We start from the raw sequence: 19,596 nt of genomic DNA, 5'->3' as shown, positions 1-19,596 counted from the left end.
CTCGCCCGGGAAGCACATTTCTAACTGCTGTGGTCGTGCCGATCCGATGTGTGCACCCAGAGCGGGGATAGCTCCGGGGGTTCGCTGGGGCTGGAGGCAGCAGCCGGTACCTTCGCTCGTCCTCCTACAGCGACCGGCTGCCCCGTGGGGTGGGCCACGCTGGCCTAGCGCTCCGCCAGGCACCCCTGTCCCCTTGAGGTAAGGTAGGTCCTGATTCTTTGTCAAAGGCTCGTCGAAGACACCGACAGCGTGGGCGAGGAGGGGGGTGGGAAGTTGAGGAGTTCCAGCACGGCCACCCCCACGCTGCTCCGGCGCGTGAACATGCACGAGGCCGCAACCCACTTGTTGGTACGGGGGTTGTACTTCTCGATGGAGTTGAGGCTGGAGCTCCCGTCGTTGCCACCCACTGCGTACAGCCACCCATCCATGGCTACCAGGTCGTGGGTGCTCCTGGAACGACCATGCAGAGACCCCACGTGAGGCTCGAATGCGGCGTATGTGGGGCGTAGGGGAGCTCAGCACCTCAGACGAACCGGCCAGAGCTCTGCCGTCCCACAAAAGGGAGTGCCCAGCCTCACAAATGCCCAGTGAAAATGAACTACTGGGGCTCAAACAGTCAGTGGCGGAGCGCAGTATAGAGCCTCACGTCTTCCCTTCACTCCGATACCTTCCTACCACTGAAGAAGTGCCACCTCTAAATAACAGTCCCTAGGAGACGAAAATCCTTGGACTTCCAAGCCTTAAATCCTCCCACAGCCCTGCAACATCTCCTACGTGGCCTCAGCCAACTATATCACCTGGTTCTTTACGGCCACGCAGACTGCTGAGAATAAATCCCTCTGCAGAAAGCGCCTGCCGCAGAACGTCCCTGCTCGCCCCTCCTGGCACACACACGCACCGGTCCCTCGCAGCGGGGAGCGTGGGCTGCCTTTTGTGTAAGCAGCACAGAGCCAGCCAACTGCAGCGTTAAGCCAAGCCCTGGGGCACGGTCTGCATTTTACGGTTTGCGGTGCCAAGCGAGGCGAGGCTCTCGGTGAGGTGGGATCCCCATTTCTGACCGCAGCAGCTGAGGCTCCCCCCGCAGCTTGGGAGCGTGGCAGGGGCAGAGCTCCTTACCTGCGGATGTTCATGGGTGCCACGCTCTCCCAGGTGTTGGTTTTGGGGTTGTAGCGCTCGACAGAGTTAAGGCAGCTGGTCCCATCGTTGCCGCCAGCCACATAGAGCATCCCCTCCAGCACGGCCACTCCTGCGCTGCTCCGACGGCTTAGCATATTGGCAATGGGCGTCCAGGTGTTGATCTGGGAAGAGGCAAAGTTTGTTCGTGAGACAGACATACAAGGCATTTTCCACGTACCCCTGCCAAACCGGTCCTGTGATATTAGTCCCGTTCTAACCACGCACCTCCTGACATATCGGTCCTCCCCGAAAAAGACTTTTGGGGGCACCCCACTTCTTTCCTTTCAATTCTCCCGCAGGAAGAGCTGCAGGCACCAGGAGAGACCTCTGCCGCCTGACTCGGGAAAGCACAGCCGCAGCTGGCAGGAGTCCTGCCATCCCGGCGGCCTGAGCACAGAGATCTCTGTGCCAGGCCACCAGCCACGTCACAGCTGAATCCCAGCCCAGGCATGGGGGTTGAGCTGTATCTATTTCGAATCTGTATGAGTCACGACCGTGGCTTTACAGCTCATGAAAAACCTCCAGGACCTTCTCTTTGATATTTCTGCAGCAATCTAGCCTGCTCTAACAGAGCTGTGAGACCCCAGGCCCAACACAGGTCGCCAGCCTGCCACAATCCCCGCTAACCGCTCTGGTTATGCATGCAGCAAGGACCTCAGCTGGAAACAGCTCAGGGCACGTACAAGAACCGTTCTTCCTAGAGAACTTGGGCTGGTCTACAGGCAATGGGGATAGAGAGTGTTCTGGTGGTTGAAAACCGCAAAGAGATATCTCAGAGCCTGCGCGGATGAGCTTTCGCTCGTTTTGCTCTGGATTGCACCCTGGATACTCTGCCCCTGCAGAAGAGCTGGGGAGGGGGCCGATCCCCGCTCCATCTCATAATCACGCATGGTGACTTAAGTCTCCAGGGAGGTCTGTGCTGCCCAGGCTCATGTGGGCACATCTTCTGCTCCACTCCTGCTGCAATACTTTGCTAGGAAGCGGTCCCATCTCAAGCCACGGCAGCGGTTTGCTAAGACACCACGCGTACCTGATCTCTCACTGTCTGCTAAGTTCTCTAGCAACTTGTGTAGCCCTCAGCTTTCTGCAGGGCCCTTTCAGGCACCCATAAAGAGGGGAGAAGGAAAAGGGTTATCAGGCGTGCTCTCTCTTGTATTTACCTGGGGCTCATACTTTTCTACTGTGGCTAAGTGGGATGAGCTGTCATATCCCCCAACGGCATAGAGGTTGCCTTCTGCAAAGACAGTCACACATGCACAGGAGTTAGCTAAAGAGCGTGGCCCCAGTCCCAGCACAGCCTCCCACAACTCTTGCACAGGGTGCCCAGGTAGGTATCAGCTGAGCCGCAGTGCCTCCTGCTCCCCAGGCAGCCAAGCTCCTCTCAGCCGGGCTCCCCCAGCTTCCCCTCCCCTTGCAGCACGGAGCATCGTGAAATATTCATCAGGCAATTTCTCTGCCACGCTGCAAGCTTCCCAAAGAGCTCGTTCGCCTGCCGCTTCTTGACCTCCTCATTACGGGAGCTGCAAGTGCTCCCCGCCAGAGCAACGGGTTATTTTTAGCAGCCGAGGCTGGAGCGGGGGAATGCCAATAAAGGCCGTGGCAGAGAGAGTATGAGCTGGTGATGGAGCTGGGGGGGAACATCTGAGTCAGCGCTGAGAGCTGAAACCAGAGAACAGGGCAGGGGAGAGGCACCCTAGGGACACCAGGACACGGCACAGCAGTTCCTGGGATGGTGGGGAGCAGGGTGCTACCCCGGCATCCCCAGGGAGGTCCGGCACCTGCTAAGGGTGGGGAGTGGTACTTGCATTGCCCCCATAGCTGCACTAAACAACCAAGTGGCCAGCTCTCACACTGCATCCTCCTTGAGGACAGAACTCATTCAGTGGAGTCAGGAGACACCACAGCATTGCACCTAATGCTGTGACGCCCCTGGCAGAGACAGTTTTGACCCTGCGCTACTGCTTGGATCGTCAGTAAAGGGACTGCCCTGCTTTCATAATGAAGGAGTAATTAGGTTGTCTCTTCCTTTCTAGGGAGAGGTGATCATCCACAGCTAGCCCTCTTGCTCCAAAGTAGAAGGGGCACAAAGGAGCTGAGGAACAAAGTTGTGGGTCCCTTCAGGAGTTGCCTCCAGAATGTGATGAAACCCAGTTACTAGCGAGACTGAGGAGGAGAGGAGAGGCAAGGCAGGGAGCATGTCAGGACATGGCAGAGGAATGGCTGGGCTACCCGGACTCACAGCTAGGGAATCTAGGAAGAAGGGGCAGGAACTAGAACAGAAGAACATCGAAAGGAAGCACCAGAAATGCAAGAGACAGTCCGCACAGAAGTCAGTCAGGTCCTCATGCCATCACCCACCTAGCGTTGCCACCCGGACGTAGCGTCTCCTGGTGCTCATGGCAGCGATGGATGTCCAGGTGCCTGTCAGAGGGTCGTACCGCTCTGCGCTGCAGCAGGCAGGGACACAGGAACATAAGGTGTGACACTGGCAAAGCCCAGGTCAAAGCTCTTTGACACAGGCCCTCAGGGGCAGCTCCCAAGGAAGCTTGGGATTAGACAGGGAAAATGGAGGGAAGAACTGACAAAGGCTGTGTTCTGTTGTGGCAGAGGGCTACAAAACGGTTTTTCCCCTGAAGAAACTTTGCCTGGGCCAAAGACATAGCATGGAAGACATAGCTGGATTGCAAGACATCTACTCTGGGGCCGGTCCTTGTGGGCTCCCCAGGCACCCAGCGCCAAGGACAGTGCATGCAAGAGCAGTGGAGGAGCCCGTAGCAAGGCAATCCCCTACCTGTTCAGGCACGAGGCCCCATCGTACCCCCCAGCAGCATAGAGAAGCCCATGAAGTGCTGCTACACCCAGGCAGCTCCTCCTGGTGCCCATGGACACCTCAGGTTGCCAGGAATTGGTGACAGGGTCGTAGGACTCCACTGTGGCCAAATCAGAGGTCCCATCATAGCTGTGAGGGAGAAAAAAGGAAAACATGTAAGAGCTGGGAAGCCTGGACCGCGGGTGAGGCTGTGGGCTGGTCCTACAGCTCTGGAGCCGACCCAGAACCTAGATCGGCGCCGGCTCTGTTCAGAGGGTGCAGAAAGCATCCCCGCGGCTCCCGTGCCCTCCTTACCCGCCCACGGCGTACAGCTTGTTCCCAATGGCAGCGACTCCCACTCTGGCCCTGCGAGTCGACATGGAGGCCACCATGTGCCACCGGTCCGTCCGCGTGTCGTAGGCCTCGCAGTCCCCGTGGATGGCGAACAGGCTCCCCCCACCTGCGCGCGGGATGGCAAACAGAGCAAACAACAGTCCAAAGGCCCCGGGAAGGGGTTTGCACGTACGTTGTGAGCGCGTGGCGGGACCCTGCGGGAGACTGAAAGAGTTAATGTCTCAAACGTTGTGGTGGGGCAAGTTCTGCTTAAAGACAAACCCTGCCAGCAAGGAACCAAGGTGAAAAGCCCACCAGCTCAGACATCGGCAACAGGAGGGGGAGGGCGTGCCGGAGGGTGCGCAGCTCCCTGTTCTGATACAGAGATCAAACAATGGCCACGTCTGCAGGGGAGGAGAAGTTACTCCACAAACGACCCCCAAAGCCCGAAGGCTCACAAACTGCTCATTAACCTGACGAGTTTGGGTGCCTGCCTGAAGGAGGGGCAAGGATGATAGAAGGACACAAACTGAAGCCTCAGTTGCACAAACCCACCAGGACTGGACCCCTCAGCTGACTGAACCAACGCTGGACCCAGGACCAGTGAAATCTTTCTCTATTCCTTTCTCTCTCTGTCTTCTTCTCTTTTTCCTTTTCCACAATCCCTACATCTCATCCTTTTCAAGGCATAAACCATTGACCAAGTCTGGACTAAGAGTGGATCCAGCTGCCCCTGGGCCCTTCTCTGAGGAGGAGTCTGGAAAGCAAGGGGGTCTGCTCTGAACCTCGTGACTCAACGGGAGGGATCTCCTTATTCCCTGCACTGATGTATATGGTTACACGGTTTACAGAAGTAGTCTTATGCCAATTCCTGTTGTGAGAAACCCTGCCGCCTACTACCACGCCTCCCCAGTTCAGTTTGCTTCTGTTATAAGATCTTTAACTGATCGTCTGGTGTCGATTCACCTTAATTTAGCCCGAGGGAATTTCGAATTAAACACGACTCCCTGGTCTGTCCAGTCTGGGTCGTGACAGAGCCTTACCCACAGCAAAGAGCACGGTGCTGGCCCCCTCGCAGCGCCGCGGCCTCGTCCTGCTGTTGCTGAGGACCCCTCTCTGCTCCGGCATGAGGTGGTACTTGAGGGCTTCGATCAGCAGGTCCTTGCACTCCGAATGATGCCGCACCAGCAGCTCCGTGTCCACGTTGCTCATGAGGAAGTCCCGGCTCAGCAAGGGCAGCCGCACGCACTTCATAAGCTGCGGGGAGAGGAGTCGCACCCCATCGACACGGTGGGAAGGGTTCGTCCCAGTGTTGCCCCCACGTCTCCCCTACAAGCCCCGGGGACCCTGGCAAGGCGGACTCCACCTGGAGAAGTCATCCCGCTCACTTGGCAGAATAGGCAGCCAGTGAGAAAGGGCATCAAAGCACACGCAGCAATTCAGCCTTAACGTCTCTGCAGAGCCAGGAGCCCTCAGCCTGGGAGTGACATGTCCCGCAGCCACCCCAGATCCCCACCCTGCCCTCTGCCAGTACCCGCATCCTCTTCCAGCACTCGTGGTATAAGCAACAATCCTCACTGAGCCCAGGCACCGCTCCCCTCCATCCAGCATGCCCCACGTTGCCTGCATTGCCCACAGGAGGGATGTTTGAGCGCACACAGCCAGCAAAGGTGGAGACAGAACTCCTCTAGGGTCAAGCCCTGGGGTAGGCAGAAACCCAGGGGAAACCTTCAGACAGAGTCTATCTCATCCTGCCCCATCTCAGTCCCAGCCTTGGGGAGGACACCTAGGGATGCTTCCTCCCACTGCCTGCCTGGAAGCATGAGAGTGGCAAGGTGATGAGAAGCCAGGGCTGCTGGAGGCACCGACAGCGCAAGGCTGCGTCCCTGAGAGGGTGCCCACGCCGTGCCAAGCACTGGCAGCCCCGCGGGAAAGGGCTTAACCATGTCTTCTCCAGTTGCACCTTTGGCGGGCAGGAGGCTCGCAGACCCATGCTCCAAGGTGCAGATGCAGAGAGACAAAAGCATGAGCTAAAAGGAGTCCCTGCTCGCATCTGCCTGAGCTTTTTGTTTGAGGATGCACGTGAAAGCTCAGGAAGGCTGCAGGCAGGGCTGACCTCTCCTGCTGCCCACATCCCCCCCAGAGCTCTGTGTGCCCGAGCTGCCAGGGGTCAGACAGGGCATCCCCCTGAGATTTGTCACTAGTTTGGACTTCACGCTGGGAGTCTGAACCTTCTCAGCAACACCCTCATCTCTGCCTGGACTGGAAGCAGTGTGGCAGAGATCTGCTGTCCCTGCCCTCTGGCCACCGTGCAGCTTCCTTCAGCCGTGTATCTACCCAGACCAGGCACTCGGAGCTGGTGGGTAGATCCAGGCCACCTTCCCCAGCAGACTCACCCTGGGAACATGCTGTCTTCTGCTGTCCACGTCATGTTTGACCCAGCTGAGCACAGCCCGGTACACCTCCTCCTCTGATGGTACATTGAGGCTGTCACTAGAAATGAGGTCCAGCACCTGCAGAGCAGGGTGGAAAGAGCAAGTGTTTGTTGGTGTGGTTTGGGAGGAAAGGACGCATTCACACGCTCGGGTAACTGGCCCAGCAGAACAGCACTGCCAGAGGCAGAGCCCCTGCCTCCTGTAGATGCTGGCAGTTGAGGAGTGTACAGCTAGCCTCTCTCACTGGACGCAGAAGGATCCAAAGAGCAACCGGGTCCCCCAAACCTTGCAGCTCCTCTCCTTGCAGCACTGGTGTGGAGACAGCTCTGCCCTCCATCACCCTCCTTGGCTCATTTCCCCCCCTTCTGTGTCTGAAGCTGCTGCAATGCCTGACACTTCCAATCAGCATCAGTGAGATCAGGCAGAAGACTGCTTGCACCCGTCCCTTCAATATTGCACGGGATAGAGCCAGGGGTCCTGGCTGTTCCCAACACACTCATTTCACCTGCCAAAGACTATGGAGCTGGAGCAGGTGGAGATACGTGCCCCCCCTCGCTGCCATGCACCCCACTGCCCCGAGAGCCGACAAAGGGAGGTGTCTGTATCCTGGTGAGAGACCACACAGGTTCAGGTGATGCAGAGCAAGGACTGGGAATGCCTCCTGGCCAGGGCACAGGACAGCACCCTGCAGACAGTGATGAGCCAGGGGCCACACCAGCACCACATGAAAAGCAGCAGGAAACATTAGCTGAGCTCTGAATTAAACATCACAGCTACATGATCAGGGCAGCCAGAACTTATTCCTTGGCTTGTGCCCCCAGAGAGAGGGCAGTGTGCTCAGCGCTCACGTGGCAAGCACCAGCGACAGCAATTATCCTCCGTGCTACCCTCCCATCCCTATTTCACATGGGATTAAGCTCACTGGCAGCACTCTTCCCACATATTGTCTCTCCATTGAACAGAGAAGACCAAAGCACAGAATCTGGGTACGTTCCCCCGCCAAACCCCGTCCCCTCAGCGCAGGTTCCTTGGGCTTTTGACCCGCAGACCATGCTTTCCAGCACAAAAAGCCTTGCCACACACATACCTTCACGCTCCTGTCAGGACCTCACCTGTTTAAGAGGCAGCAACATGAACTCCTCTGTCTTGGACACCTCCACGAAGTGTTGGAGGACATACTTGTGCGCAGACTTGAGGAGGTCGCTGCAGGAGTGCGTGTCAGCAAAACCCCGGATCCCCAGGCAGTTGGATGGGTCAAGCTGGCTGAGCAGGAACTTGCAGCAAGCGTCCCGCACACCATTGAGCTGAAGCAGGCTGGCAGCAGGAAGAAGTGTCTGGCAGTGGAAAAGAATGGGGGAAAAGAGAGTTTCCAGGGCAAGGAAACCATTTTCACCCTCGTCTCACTGCAAGTCAATAACAGAACAGGCTTACTGAACACCTTCAGGCACACAAGCGCGTAAGGGACAAAGCATTCTTTGTTTCCAACAGGACTAAGCTAAAGAACAGCCGAGAAGGACACCTGTAACTCCCCACAAGGCCAGAAAATGGCAGGAGAATGGCAGATGCTCAGAACTAGCCCTGGCCGTTGCGTAGTGCTTTGAGGAGCCATTCCCAGCCCCAGCAGTCGCAAGACTGGGCGCAGGGGAGCAGACGAACTCCCTGACCACTGCTAGATGCAGGTGCCATCACAGAACAACAGCTGAAAGTGTTGAGCAGAAGGAGAGAAGAGTCCCCGGGAGGCAAGTCTCGTACAGAACGGCTTTGTGGAGAAGAGAGGTTTGGGGGGAAGCTCCTACCTGCACGTTCCCCTCGCCCACCACAATCTCAGCCGTGTAAGCGTATTGCACCAGCTGCTCCAGGGCCTGTGGGTCAATGTCGTGCAGCGTCACGTGCGTCTGGCGGCTCTCGCTCATCTCATCTGGGGCAACACAGATACTAGATGTGAACAAAGTCCCACGGCAGGATTGTTTCCCCACAGGAAGACTTGACCATGCATGGAACAAGCCACATCCACCTCCACAGCCCAGGAGGGTCTCCTGCCCACCTCTTAGCAAGGAGGAGCAGCAGTATATGCTAGGGAACGGGGTCCATGTCTGCAGGATGGGCGTCAGGATACCTGTGCAGGGGGTTACGGGCAAAGGGCTTCATGGAAGGGAGTCAAATGAGGAATATTACTGCACTCGCTCACAGAGATGATATACAGGCACTGTATTTCCATAGGGTAGGGCAGTGAGAACAGGGAGCAGGACAGGAAGGGAAGGGGTTTGCAGAGAGGAGAGGGATTGAAGAGCTGGGAAACCCTGGCCACGGGGAAGAGAGGACACTACTTGCTTGTGAACATGGCGTGGAAGTACGGGCTGCACGACGCCAGCACCACCTTGTGGGCCTTGATCTCCTTGGTGCCCACATGGAGCACAATGTCGCAGAGCAGCCCTCGCTGCCGCATGCGGTTCATGCACACGAAGGCGTCATGATAGTGCCGCTTCGAGTTGTGGGAGATGCTGTGGCCGTCGCGGTTGAGGAGCTGCACACCCCCTTCCATGGCTGCAGGTGGTAGATGGTGGGCTTTCCCTTCTTACCGGCACTGACATGAGGGAAAACCAAAGCATTACCCAAGGCAGGAATAGCTCTAGCCCCAGACAAGTCCCACGGGCCCCAAGTATGCCCACCACCGCGCAAAGACCCTGTGCAAGAACAGCTCCCATCTAGCCAGCCCCTGCCAGGGAAACATCAACCTGCTCATAAACCAGCGCTGGGGAGGAGACAGTCCCTGGAGGAACACAAGTAGTACAAAGTGATGCTGAGACTCTTCTCTGTTCTGTGACACTCACTGCTTCCCAGCTGTGTTCATCTTTGGATCGATATCCTCCTTACCTGCCTTCAGAAGGGTACTGCTCTACAACATACGCGCTCACACTGGTTTTCCCTGAAGTTGCACCATCTCCAAATCTGCCTAACGAGGTGCATTTCCATGCAATATCAGCAGAAGCATTGATCTTAGAAGTCTCACCAGGGCATGGCAGTCCTGTGTTGATCAGCTTAAACAGACCACTAGAGACAGCGAATGTGACAACCCTGATCAGCCTAAACAAAAAATAACCAGGGAATCCCACATCCTAGAAGGCGAGAGTGATGTTATGGACCACAGCTCTTCCAGTGGTGGCTGTTTTCTTCCAGCTTCCAGAAGATGCTACGAGATTTGTAATGAAAGCACCCACCTTCAAAAGTTAAGCTCAGAGAGCTGCTGTCTCTCCTGTGCCCACACAATTCAGGAGGATAAGGCAGAGGGCAAAGGCAGTTGCAGCACAGAGCTCTACACTCCCAGTACACAATCCTGCAGACCAGGCGTTCAACTCCTGCCATTTGATATTTCAGGTCTCTTTTCGGACAGAGGCTGGCCATTCCCAGTTAGGGAACAGGAAACATGTACTTTAATATCCTGATTTCCACTCCCCTCCAGTGTCCTCTACCCAGGCACGTCCAACCTCACCACAGCCTCAAGGCTGCACCAAACAGTCCTGCTCCAGCACCGCAGACTCCCGCTCTGCGCTAGCCTAGCAGGCAGTTTGGGCAAAGCAGAGCCCCTAGATCTCCCTGGAAGCAGCCCCAGCTGAGACGCTGGCTGTCCTTCCAGAGGTAACTTGGAACTTCAGGTAGTTTGGGTTTCACAAGGAGGGACAGGAGGGACAAACAGTAAAGACCAGAAGTGCTGATCAGGTGGCTGGGACCCAATGCAGAACTCGGTCTGCACGCACTGAGCGTGGAGCGGGACAGTCCTTCCACGCAATCTGGGACAGCCCAGGCAGACAGCAGGAGCATAAACTTGATCAGCTCGTAGGAAACAAAAAATTGCCCAATCAAGGAATAAGGGCATTTATTTGTGCAAAAACATTTTCTCTTTCCATGCTGTCTGCATCTAGGCTGCTCACGGTGTTTCAGGAGGCGTTCGACTGTCTCCCTGCCAGCAGCACCCGAAGGAAAGGTGAGGGAGTGAAGAGAGAATGACTGAGCAGCAGGAGCAAGAAGGGGGAGGGAGCAGGAGAAAAAGGCAGCTTGAAGAAAAAAAGCAGCCCGTGTGCTGCACTCGTGCGCCTGCCCCCGCATCCCTGCGGCGAGAGAATCCCCTCAGCCTCTGTGCTCCTCACGACACCTACACGTCGCCAGCCGTGCTGAGCCTAAAAATAGAAACCCACCATGCTGTGCCTGCTCAGCCACGAACGCAGCCATCTATTCGTTTTTAAATAGCAATTGTATCACGTACTAGAGTCTGGGGGAGGAAAAAAGATGAATAAACATCTTCCCTGAGCAGGAGAGAAGCCTGTAATGCCCTCTTCTATTTGCATCATCCCGTGTGATATGAGATTCCTCATTTCACTGTCAGCAGGGAAAACTCACAGGCACACAACAAAGGCAATGCCTGTTGTTGCTTTCCAGTAATGAGAGTAGGATGCCATTGTGCCCTTGACAGGAAAGAAAAGCCCCTGAGTTAACCGGCCTTCTCCTCCCACAGCCCTCAGCTGAGCTTTTCAGAAAGCTGCAACATCCCTGGGACACCCTCGATGTGTTAATTGACATGCGTGGACACTGCTGGATAAGAGGTGCCCACAGGAAGGCGGTTTGTAATTATTAGCATCTCTACCTGGGCTCAAGAGCTCCTTTCCCAGACCTAGTTTAGTGGCAGAGAGCAGACGATGCTTTCTTGCCTTTATTCCCCTCCCTCCTAGCTGCAAGCCTGAGGGTTTTCCTGATCTGCTTGAGCTGGTTTATCTTTTTAATACACTGCTAAGCATACTTCTCCCCATCAGTATTTAAGTCATGCCCCAGCTCTAATTGAGAGCACTCGCCTCGTCCCTGCTGGGCACTGGTAGCAAGGGATAGGAGCTCCCGGCTCCGCAGCAGTGGGAAAACCCAGGGGGAACAACGCAGGACAGGACAGAAAAGCAGGGAAAAGATGGGACTGCTTCTCCTTGTGCTCTCGGAGACTTGTGAGGAAAGGTTTGCTGCCCCGGCCAGGCGGCAGGTAGCACACAACTCGGCTCCAGCGGTGATGGGAGAGACACAGAGGGCACAACAGGCTGAAGGTTGCTGTAGCCGATGCATTGGCATCACAGCAATCAAACGCATTTCCAAAGAGGGTCGGAAGTGCTGGGCTCTCTTCCCAGCCCTGCCACTGAGTCATTGCACAACTCTGGGCTAGTACAAATGCAGAGCGACAAGGGTGACATTATCTTTCCTTGCAATGATTCCCACGGCCCAGAGGTAGGGACCAGCTATTGCTCACTCCCCTCGAGGGCTGGCACGCACCTCGCAGAGCTCTGAAGAGCTCAACTCCAACACCACCGGTGCCTCCCTCGCCCACGCTGCTGTGCAGCACCCCGAGCTACACCATCGCTGTGTCACTCATCCTCTGACGTGACCGAGCAGGACCAGAGGGAGATGCCATCCCAGCCACCGGGCTCCCAAGAGCATCCTCGCACCGGGGAGGACAGTCCACAGCTGACGTGACCCGCAGGCAGCCTGAACCAACTCTGCTCGATGGTTTTTCGCTACAGTCACGCTACGGCCTCAGCAATCCCTCCCCTGAAAAGCAGCTCACCCACCCGCCAGCCACCTTGGGAAAAGGTCACCCTCCTGAAGCACAGGGAGCACTGGCAGGGAGCTGGCCTAAGGCTTGCAGTGGGTGCAGCCCCTTCGGTCCCACTTCCCAGTGTCCCCTCCGCTCTGCAATTACCTGTTCCCATCAGAGATCTTCTGCTTTAACCGATCAGGACATAATCAGTGGGGAAAAAGGGAAAGGACACCCCGCTGCTGCTTGTGCTGCTCCCTGTACCTGAACTCTCAGCCTCACTGGCAGCACTAAATATTCCTTATTTCCTTGTAAAACTTCATTCCCAGGAAATGAAGGTCTATGAGCGCTGCTAAAATATAATTAATGAGGAACAGTGCCTGGACCACAAGAGACAGTAAAGCAGTGTCCAGAGCTCCAGTGGGGGGACGTAAATACAAGCCCACTTTTGTGGAGCATGCAGCAGCATGAATGCACGTGTTACGCATCAGCTATAATGGATGCGGTGGCTGACTTGTAATAACTCTTAGGTTATGACAAAAAAAAGAAGGCGTTTGTTTGGCTCCTATGAGACAGAGCGTGGCCATGCATAACAGCTCTGTTAATTAATGCAAATGATCCCTGCCCAAAGGGAGGTCTGTTCTCTTTGCACAAAAAACCATATTTTGCCGAGAGTGAAAAGAAGCGTGCTGAGCAATAAACAGGGAACAGAGTATCCTCCAGGGAAAAGTTCAGAGCCTGCCCTTTCCCCAGGAAGGCCCTGGAGAATGGCTTTTTGTTGACAGCCTGGATGGAGATTTTGTGTCCGCCAGGCTAGCTAGGAGACCGCAAAGACACATCCTGTACAGCTGGTCAGGCGCTGGGGACGAGTCTTTGCTGTGGATAAGGTGACATCCCCTACTCTACGGCGTGACATGCCCTAATGCCTGACACACAATCACGCTTAAATCCATCACTTCCACGTGCGCCCTATCCCTGTGTTGATGTTCCAGCACCTCTTTTCTGGCAAATCAGCTACAAAGCCCCGCTTTGCTCGCAGCACTGCATCTCCCACAGAAGTGCTGCCGTTAGACCTTCGGGACGAGACGTTAAGTCCTGGCTGGCACTCACCTCTACCCCAGGGTGTCACGGCACAAACAGAGCAGCAGGCAGCACAAACTAGGTCAATAAGATGGCACTATGTTGCCAGTTTCCCTTTCAGGGGAGTGGTTCCCCCTCTTCATTGGTCTTGGGGGTCCATCTCCCAGCCATAAAGTCCTTTTTTTGCCTACTGCCCTCCTCTGGCTCTGTCCCCAGGCAAGAAGGGGCTGCTAGCAGCGCTACTGAGTTGTGCCCAGCAGCTTCACATCTCCATTCTGAGCAGTGGAGCCAAAGCAGTGCCCTCTACAACAGCACAGCAAGACTTATCTTGAGGCAATGCAACAGCATGGAGCCCTGGGGAAGAAGGAGTCACAGGCAGGAATCGTTGCTTCCAAGTGCATCTCCATCTCCCCTAGACCAGAAATCAGAATTCTTATTTTTAACCCCTCTGAGAGGACTCACAGGCCGTTTGCCAGTAAGCAGCCTCCTGCAATTCAGCATTCCCCCAAAGAACCGAAATGCACAATAGAGCTCAGGGCAGCCTAAGGGGGCACAGGCAAGCCCCTGCCCAGCTGTGGGGGGTGCACACAAGCACAAGTAGCTCTTTTCCTCCTGGGAGCAGGGCTGGGAAGAAGATGTGCTCCTGTGTTCCTGCAGACTCTTCCTTCCCTTCAACACTCAAGGGACACAAACAGCTGAGCCGGCAGTAACAATAGCTGCTGTTGTGCTGTTGCAAAGTAAGATCACTAATACAGCTCGTACCAGCATCCAGAGATGCAGCCGAGTACAGTGCAGGCCTGCAAATTTTCACCTGCCTTATTGCTTTGTGGAGGCTCTGTTAATTTGGCTGAGCTATCCCTTTTGTTGAATCCTGTCCGTGGCTCTGAAGCCCACGTCTAAAGAGAAGCTTTAAACTACCAGACAACTAGCAGTATTTTTGCATCAGTAATCCTCTCCCAGAAGGCACATCTAAGACGCCAGGGCTGTTTTCGCAAGCCACAGCAGATAGACACTACCCACCCTTACACCTCAAACTTGGATATCCCAAATTCTTGCTTCTTTCAGAGGGCCTGGCACTGCCCATTACAAAATAAATTGCATTCCTACCTTTTCTGCTGCCTTCCCCACAATGAGCACCATCAAAGAGGATTGGAAATAATCCAGTTGTATATGCCCAGGACTCGGATGCAAAGCACTAAATCGAGGCAATTGGCCCCAGCAGGTCCTGTACCATTAGCGTCACTGATACAGGCAGAAAATCTACCCCCTCAATACAATACTTTAGGGTTCAGTCCCTTCTCAGCTGCTGTAACACGTTACCTGCATCCAGAGAATTCAAACAGACACCGACAGTAGGCAGCAGCTCACGTTCAGTCTTTTTAATATAAGGTTAATTGTGCATTCAGCCCAGAAGAGCCAGCAATCGTGAGGAAGCAGGGGGACCTAATAGTTCAGGACCAGCGAGTGAACTAGATGCTCTGAACTGCGGGTCCACTCATCGCTACTGGGATGGCTGATTTACAGCTGCACCTGTACAGAGGTCAGGACTGCAAATGTTGATGGAAATGTGACTTAACGTGGCAAGGGGAGCTGTCATTCCTAGCACCAGCTCTGCCTTCAGAGGTGGCACGAGGGACGGTAGAATTAGGAAGCTGGCAGTTTCAGACAGCCAGATTGAGGACTCGGACACCTTGCACCCCTCTGCCAGCTCCTGACGGACACGGCGGAGGACGTGAGCAAGCCAAGAACACGCAACTGGGGTGAGCTGCAAGGAGAGGTTAGGAGCACACGCCTCAGCCCCGAATGCTTCTCTCCGCCTCCTCCCCTCTCTCTTCTGCTCCCGCTGCCAGCGGTACCCTGGACCACGTCTGCCTTCTATTCCCCAAGCCCCCCTGCTACGGATGGGAGGGCGAGGAGCGCGCTGCTCCTGCCGATGGGTGGAATTAATCTGCTCTGAGCTAGCCTCAAGGCAGCACGGGGCACCGCAGACAGCGCTGAGTCTGCAGGACTGAGAATCCCCAGCTCTCGGTAGGGTTTGGGTTTTTTTAATGAATTAGGCATAACTGACACGCACTGAATCCTCCTGTCTAGACATCTGCAGAGAAGTGACAAGCTGCCAGGGAGGATGTGGAGCCTCGGCAAGGGGGTGGGGAGGACGGGGAAAAAAACTGCACACAGTTGCCAGCTCTACAGCACAGAGACAGTGCTGGCTTCAGGCAAGAAGGGCATTCAGCACATTGACCTAGCCGGTGTCTTTCAGCAACTCAGTGGGTTGTAATCAATCGGCTCTGCTGCACACAGAAGGCTGGAGGTCTTTTCTAATTAAAGCCTCTCTCCCCATTACTCCTGGGGAGTTTTGTTTGGAAACTTAGCTCAAAGTTGCCCTCAGTCACCCCAGCTCACGCTCAGAAGTGCTTTAGCTGAGAGAGGAGGGAGCGAGAGGCAGATCCTCAACACCTGCACTGGGACATTCCCGCATCTGAAAGAGATAAAAGGTACCCAGCCTGCTTAGTGCCTATCTGGGTACACAGTCTTCTCCCTCTCTCATGCACACTTCGCACAGGCAGCAACTCTTCCTGCAGACATCTTCAAATTCAGCTTTTGCCTTCAGTATTTTGCACACAGGGGATCACAGCAGCTCCAAGCAGGACTCCATGGTTGAGGGATTTAGAGGCATCTGTGCTAACATTTGGGTCACTTTAAGTAATTGGTTGTAAGGGTCAGGACCCAAATAGGTTTGGGACTGCCGAATTCCCAGGTTCGGGAGAAACGAGAACTGGAAACTAATTCATGCCTTGAGATGCTCAGCAAAATATGCAGGTCTCCAGCTGCACTGGGATTAGACAGCAGTCCAGCACAAAGCACACCAAAATCTAAGTGAAAGGAGCCCTTTGTCTCTGCCAAGGACTGGAAATGTGGGTCATGTCCTAATTCCCCCTTCCCAGTGTCCCCCAGCGGACGCCCGAGCGGAGCTACCGTCACATCCAGTGCTATTTTATGGCACAAGCAGTGCCAAACCTCTACACGTAGGCATCAAGCAAGTCTGCTCTCCAGAATGATAGTTAACAGCTTCAGCTGCACTACCCATCACTGTGGTATTCCTCATCTCCCTCTAGCCTCCTCCGCGACAGACATCTCTGTCCCCAACTCATTTTTCAGACAGGTAAACAGAGAAGATGAGAGCGCTCGGGTCATTGGAGGCAGCCCGCATCAGAGGATCTCAATATTCCCGGCTCCTAGACTTGCCCAGGAGCTCCCTCCCTGCAACATCCTTGGCCAGCAGCTCTTCAAAGAGGGATTGTGCCCTTTACCTGTCCGCTGTGCGAGGTGGTGGCGTCTCGAGTAGGTGGCAGTGGGCCAGTTCAGAACAGGTCGTTATCGCTCAGCGATGCCCTGACATCAGGCAAGAGCGACGAAGCTGGTGAGATTCAGCATGAGCTTCTAAAGGGCAAGTTGACCCCATGACACGATGCAGCGTGGCCTAGCAGCTCCAGCGGTAGACTAGGAAAGAAGGAAAAAGCTCTCGGGTCTGCTGGCTGCAAACGGGCGAGCGGATCTTTTCCAGACGGATAAGCCAGGGAACAATGCTGCTGCCGATGCCCTGCGAAGCACCGCTCGCGAGTGACTCTCCGAACCAGGAGGTCACCAGTGGAGGTCACCAGCTGCACCCTGGCCTCATCCCTTTCGCAGAGACTCCGTGGCCCACGCCACGTTCATGGACAGCTTACAAACCCTCCTACCGGCTTCAGTCGGAGCGTGGGTTGGCAATGTAGACGTCCCGGACCACGTAAGCAGATCTGCATTTCCTCTTCTGAACAAGCTCAGTGCTTCACGCTGTGGAGCAGCGGGAGCCTGTTTTCAAGCCAGAAAACAATTAAGAGAATTCCCTCGCATCTTCTTGCAGGCAACAGCACAGGCCACATACAAGAAAACTGAGCTATGAAGAGCATGTGACATAATGGCCTTGAGTTTGCTGGCATACTGGGGGCCTGCCAAGGCCAGCGGGTCCCAGACCCCGGGAATTTCAGCTGAAGGAGCTCAAATTCCTGTCCCTGAGAAGTCACATCCTTTAGAGAAGGCAGCGTGGCTTGCAGCCACTTCTGGCAGGCCAGGTGGAAGGGGTGAAGCCTCTCAAGACTACCAAGTCTACCAAGATCAGCTTGTCTAAGGGTTTGGAGACAAGGCTCCAGCACCTGAGAAAATACAGAAGCCAGCACTGAGACTTCAGCATGCCTCTTTGAGTTTTCGAGCCTGAAACGCAGCAAAGCCAGACCAGAACCCAGAACAGTCTCCAGTCTTCAGAGCCCGCCTGCCTTGATTTTCACGTGCCACTCCACCTACAGAGACCCAAACTGATGCTGATGAGGGCAAGAGTGGACAGCCACCAGGTGGGCTGGCAGAGCAAAGAGGTTCCGTTGCCGCCCTCACCAAGCTGACCTTAGCTGACAGAGAGTGTAAGGGACTATCCTAGCTACCCAAGATGCTAAGGAGTGACTCCATTTGGATCCTAGACTGTCATGTCAAGAGAGCAGGTGACTTACGCCTATTTACGCCTCCGACTTAGATGCTATTTGCTGTGATTCATGAATCAGTCAGTTCTCAGGAAGGAAACTCAGATCTTTACACCCAAGATCCCCAAGAGTCTTACTCACTGCCACGCTGAATAAACTATTTCCAGCAGATGCTCATGGGTCAGGAGAGAAACCTGGGGTGCGGAGGGGAGAGATTTCCACGGAGACGTTTGCTTGGCTGTAGTGATCATAACCAAAAGGCTATTGTACATTGAAGTGTTAGCGAGCCACAAAACAGTGAACTTCTAACAAACTGGCACCTCCTGGTGCAAAACGCTAGCACACAGACATCCCAAATCTGCTGCGGAGGTCCCATCCCTTCTCCCAAACTTAAATGCAGCTCATGCCTCCGGAACATCCATACTGAAAAGGGGCAGCAGCTCTCCGAGGCTCATTTCAGCTGTGCCCTGTCCTAGGGACAAGAAGTTACCTGCATCAGCCTAGCGCACCTGGAGACTGTCAGGATCAAAAGCGCCCGAATATCCACATGTTGCTGAATCACTCCAGAACTAACCTCCCTCCTTGCGGTCTCCAGCAACGGAGAGAGCCCCAAGATAGCGCTCATCGGACAGCGGCTATTGAAGTCAAAAGGAGAGCAGGCTCCCTTTACAAAGAGGCCCCATAAAAGCAAGGCCGCCGTTTCTGCAGTTTTCTAGCTTGGCACAAAAGCCCGGTCAGTCGGTGGTTGGGTACTGACGCACAGAGAGCAGGGCCAGCCACCTGACCGCTGCATTTCTTCCTCGCTGTAGGGAAGCCGAGGTCCCAGGGCCGGCATTCCTCGGAGAAGGAGGTATTTGCTCTGCCAGCAGAACCAAACCGGCTGCCAACCTAGGACCACCTCCGCGAACAGAGATGCCGTAGCTGGAGGAGAGCCCTCTGCCCTGACGGTCACTGCAGAGGCCGGAAAAAAAGCTGCCTCCCGCTTCCCCCCGCAAGTTGCCAGAAAACCCGAGGCGCCGTTTCTCCCCGTGCCCTTCAGCTCCCCCACGGCCAACGATATACCAAATTAAATAGCCCGTGCGCTTCCACCCGGGCTAAGCCCAACCGCAACCGGCAGAACCTCTCTGCAGCTCTACCCCGGGCCCCAAGCATCTCGCCGGGCTCGAAAGCTGCGGCTTTTTCCTTTACCGAAGGGATCGCTCCACGATTTGCGGGGAAAGGAGACCACGTTTAGCCCAGAAACGCTGCCGGCCCCAGCTCCCGAGACCCGCCGAGGTCTTAGGGCCAGCAAGCGGGCAGAGGCAGCCGTTCCGCAGCGGCTCCGGCTCGTCGTCTAACCCCCCTCCCCACGCAAAAAAAAACCCCCAAACTTGCTCTCCGGGGAGAGCAGGAGCGGCGGCCCCGGCGGTACTCACGGCTCAACGGTGCAGCGAGGGCCCAGCCCGTGGGATGCTGCGGGGTCGCCCCGCTAACCCCCGCACCGCTACCCGCCGGCCCCACGCTGCGGGGAGGCGGGGAAGGGGGCGGGCAGGTGCGCGGCGGCTGCTCCTCCTCGGGACCGGGTCCGGGACCGGGGCGGCCCCGTTGCTGCGGCTTCCTCCCTCACCCGGAATAACCCCACGGCGGAGCCGTGCGAGAGCTGCCCACGGAACGGCACGACTCGCCGTTACACGGCTCCTCCCCCCC

General features: G+C 55.6%; 2 protein-coding genes across 2 annotated transcripts in view; one reads left to right on the top strand and one right to left on the bottom strand.

The window, feature by feature from the left end:
* Positions 1–164: 164 nt before the first annotated feature.
* Positions 165–19,404, bottom strand: KLHL17 (kelch-like family member 17). The gene is made up of 12 exons (XM_010577373.1): positions 19,326–19,404; positions 9,085–9,337; positions 8,550–8,671; positions 7,866–8,087; positions 6,715–6,831; positions 5,362–5,575; positions 4,301–4,445; positions 3,968–4,135; positions 3,535–3,623; positions 2,337–2,410; positions 1,117–1,298; positions 165–450 (listed from the first exon to the last, which is right to left on the bottom strand). The coding sequence occupies exons 2-12, from the start codon at positions 9,293–9,295 to the stop codon at positions 222–224; spliced, it is 1,773 nt and encodes a 590-aa protein (XP_010575675.1). The 5' UTR covers positions 9,296–9,337; positions 19,326–19,404; the 3' UTR covers positions 165–221.
* The window catches only part of NOC2L (nucleolar complex associated 2 homolog (S. cerevisiae)), a 55,620-nt gene continuing 54,846 nt past the window's right edge, over positions 18,823–19,596 (top strand). Inside the window, exon 1 of the mRNA XM_010577534.1 lies at positions 18,823–18,827. Coding sequence (XP_010575836.1) covers positions 18,823–18,827 — 5 coding nt within the window. The remainder of the gene's footprint in view (positions 18,828–19,596) is intronic.

This window comes from Haliaeetus leucocephalus, unplaced genomic scaffold, assembly GCF_000737465.1.
Source record: "Haliaeetus leucocephalus isolate CR32 unplaced genomic scaffold, Haliaeetus_leucocephalus-4.0 Scaffold556, whole genome shotgun sequence".
Lineage (NCBI taxonomy): Eukaryota > Metazoa > Chordata > Aves > Accipitriformes > Accipitridae > Haliaeetus > Haliaeetus leucocephalus.
The sequence above is the reverse complement of the archived record's forward strand: the minus strand, read 5'-3'. Positions and strand labels throughout refer to the sequence as shown.

Excerpts from the sequence above, each read along its gene's own strand:
- KLHL17 (XM_010577373.1), bottom strand. The coding sequence starts at position 9,295 with ATGGAAGGGGGTGTGCAGCTCCTCAACCGCGACGGCCACAGCATCTCC. Across the intron at positions 8,088-8,549 it reads TGGGCGAGGGGAACGTGCAG|ACACTTCTTCCTGCTGCCAG; the intron begins GTAGGAGCTTCC and ends TTCCACTGCCAG. Across the intron at positions 3,624-3,967 it reads GGGGCCTCGTGCCTGAACAG|CGCAGAGCGGTACGACCCTC; the intron begins GTAGGGGATTGC and ends TGCCTGCTGCAG.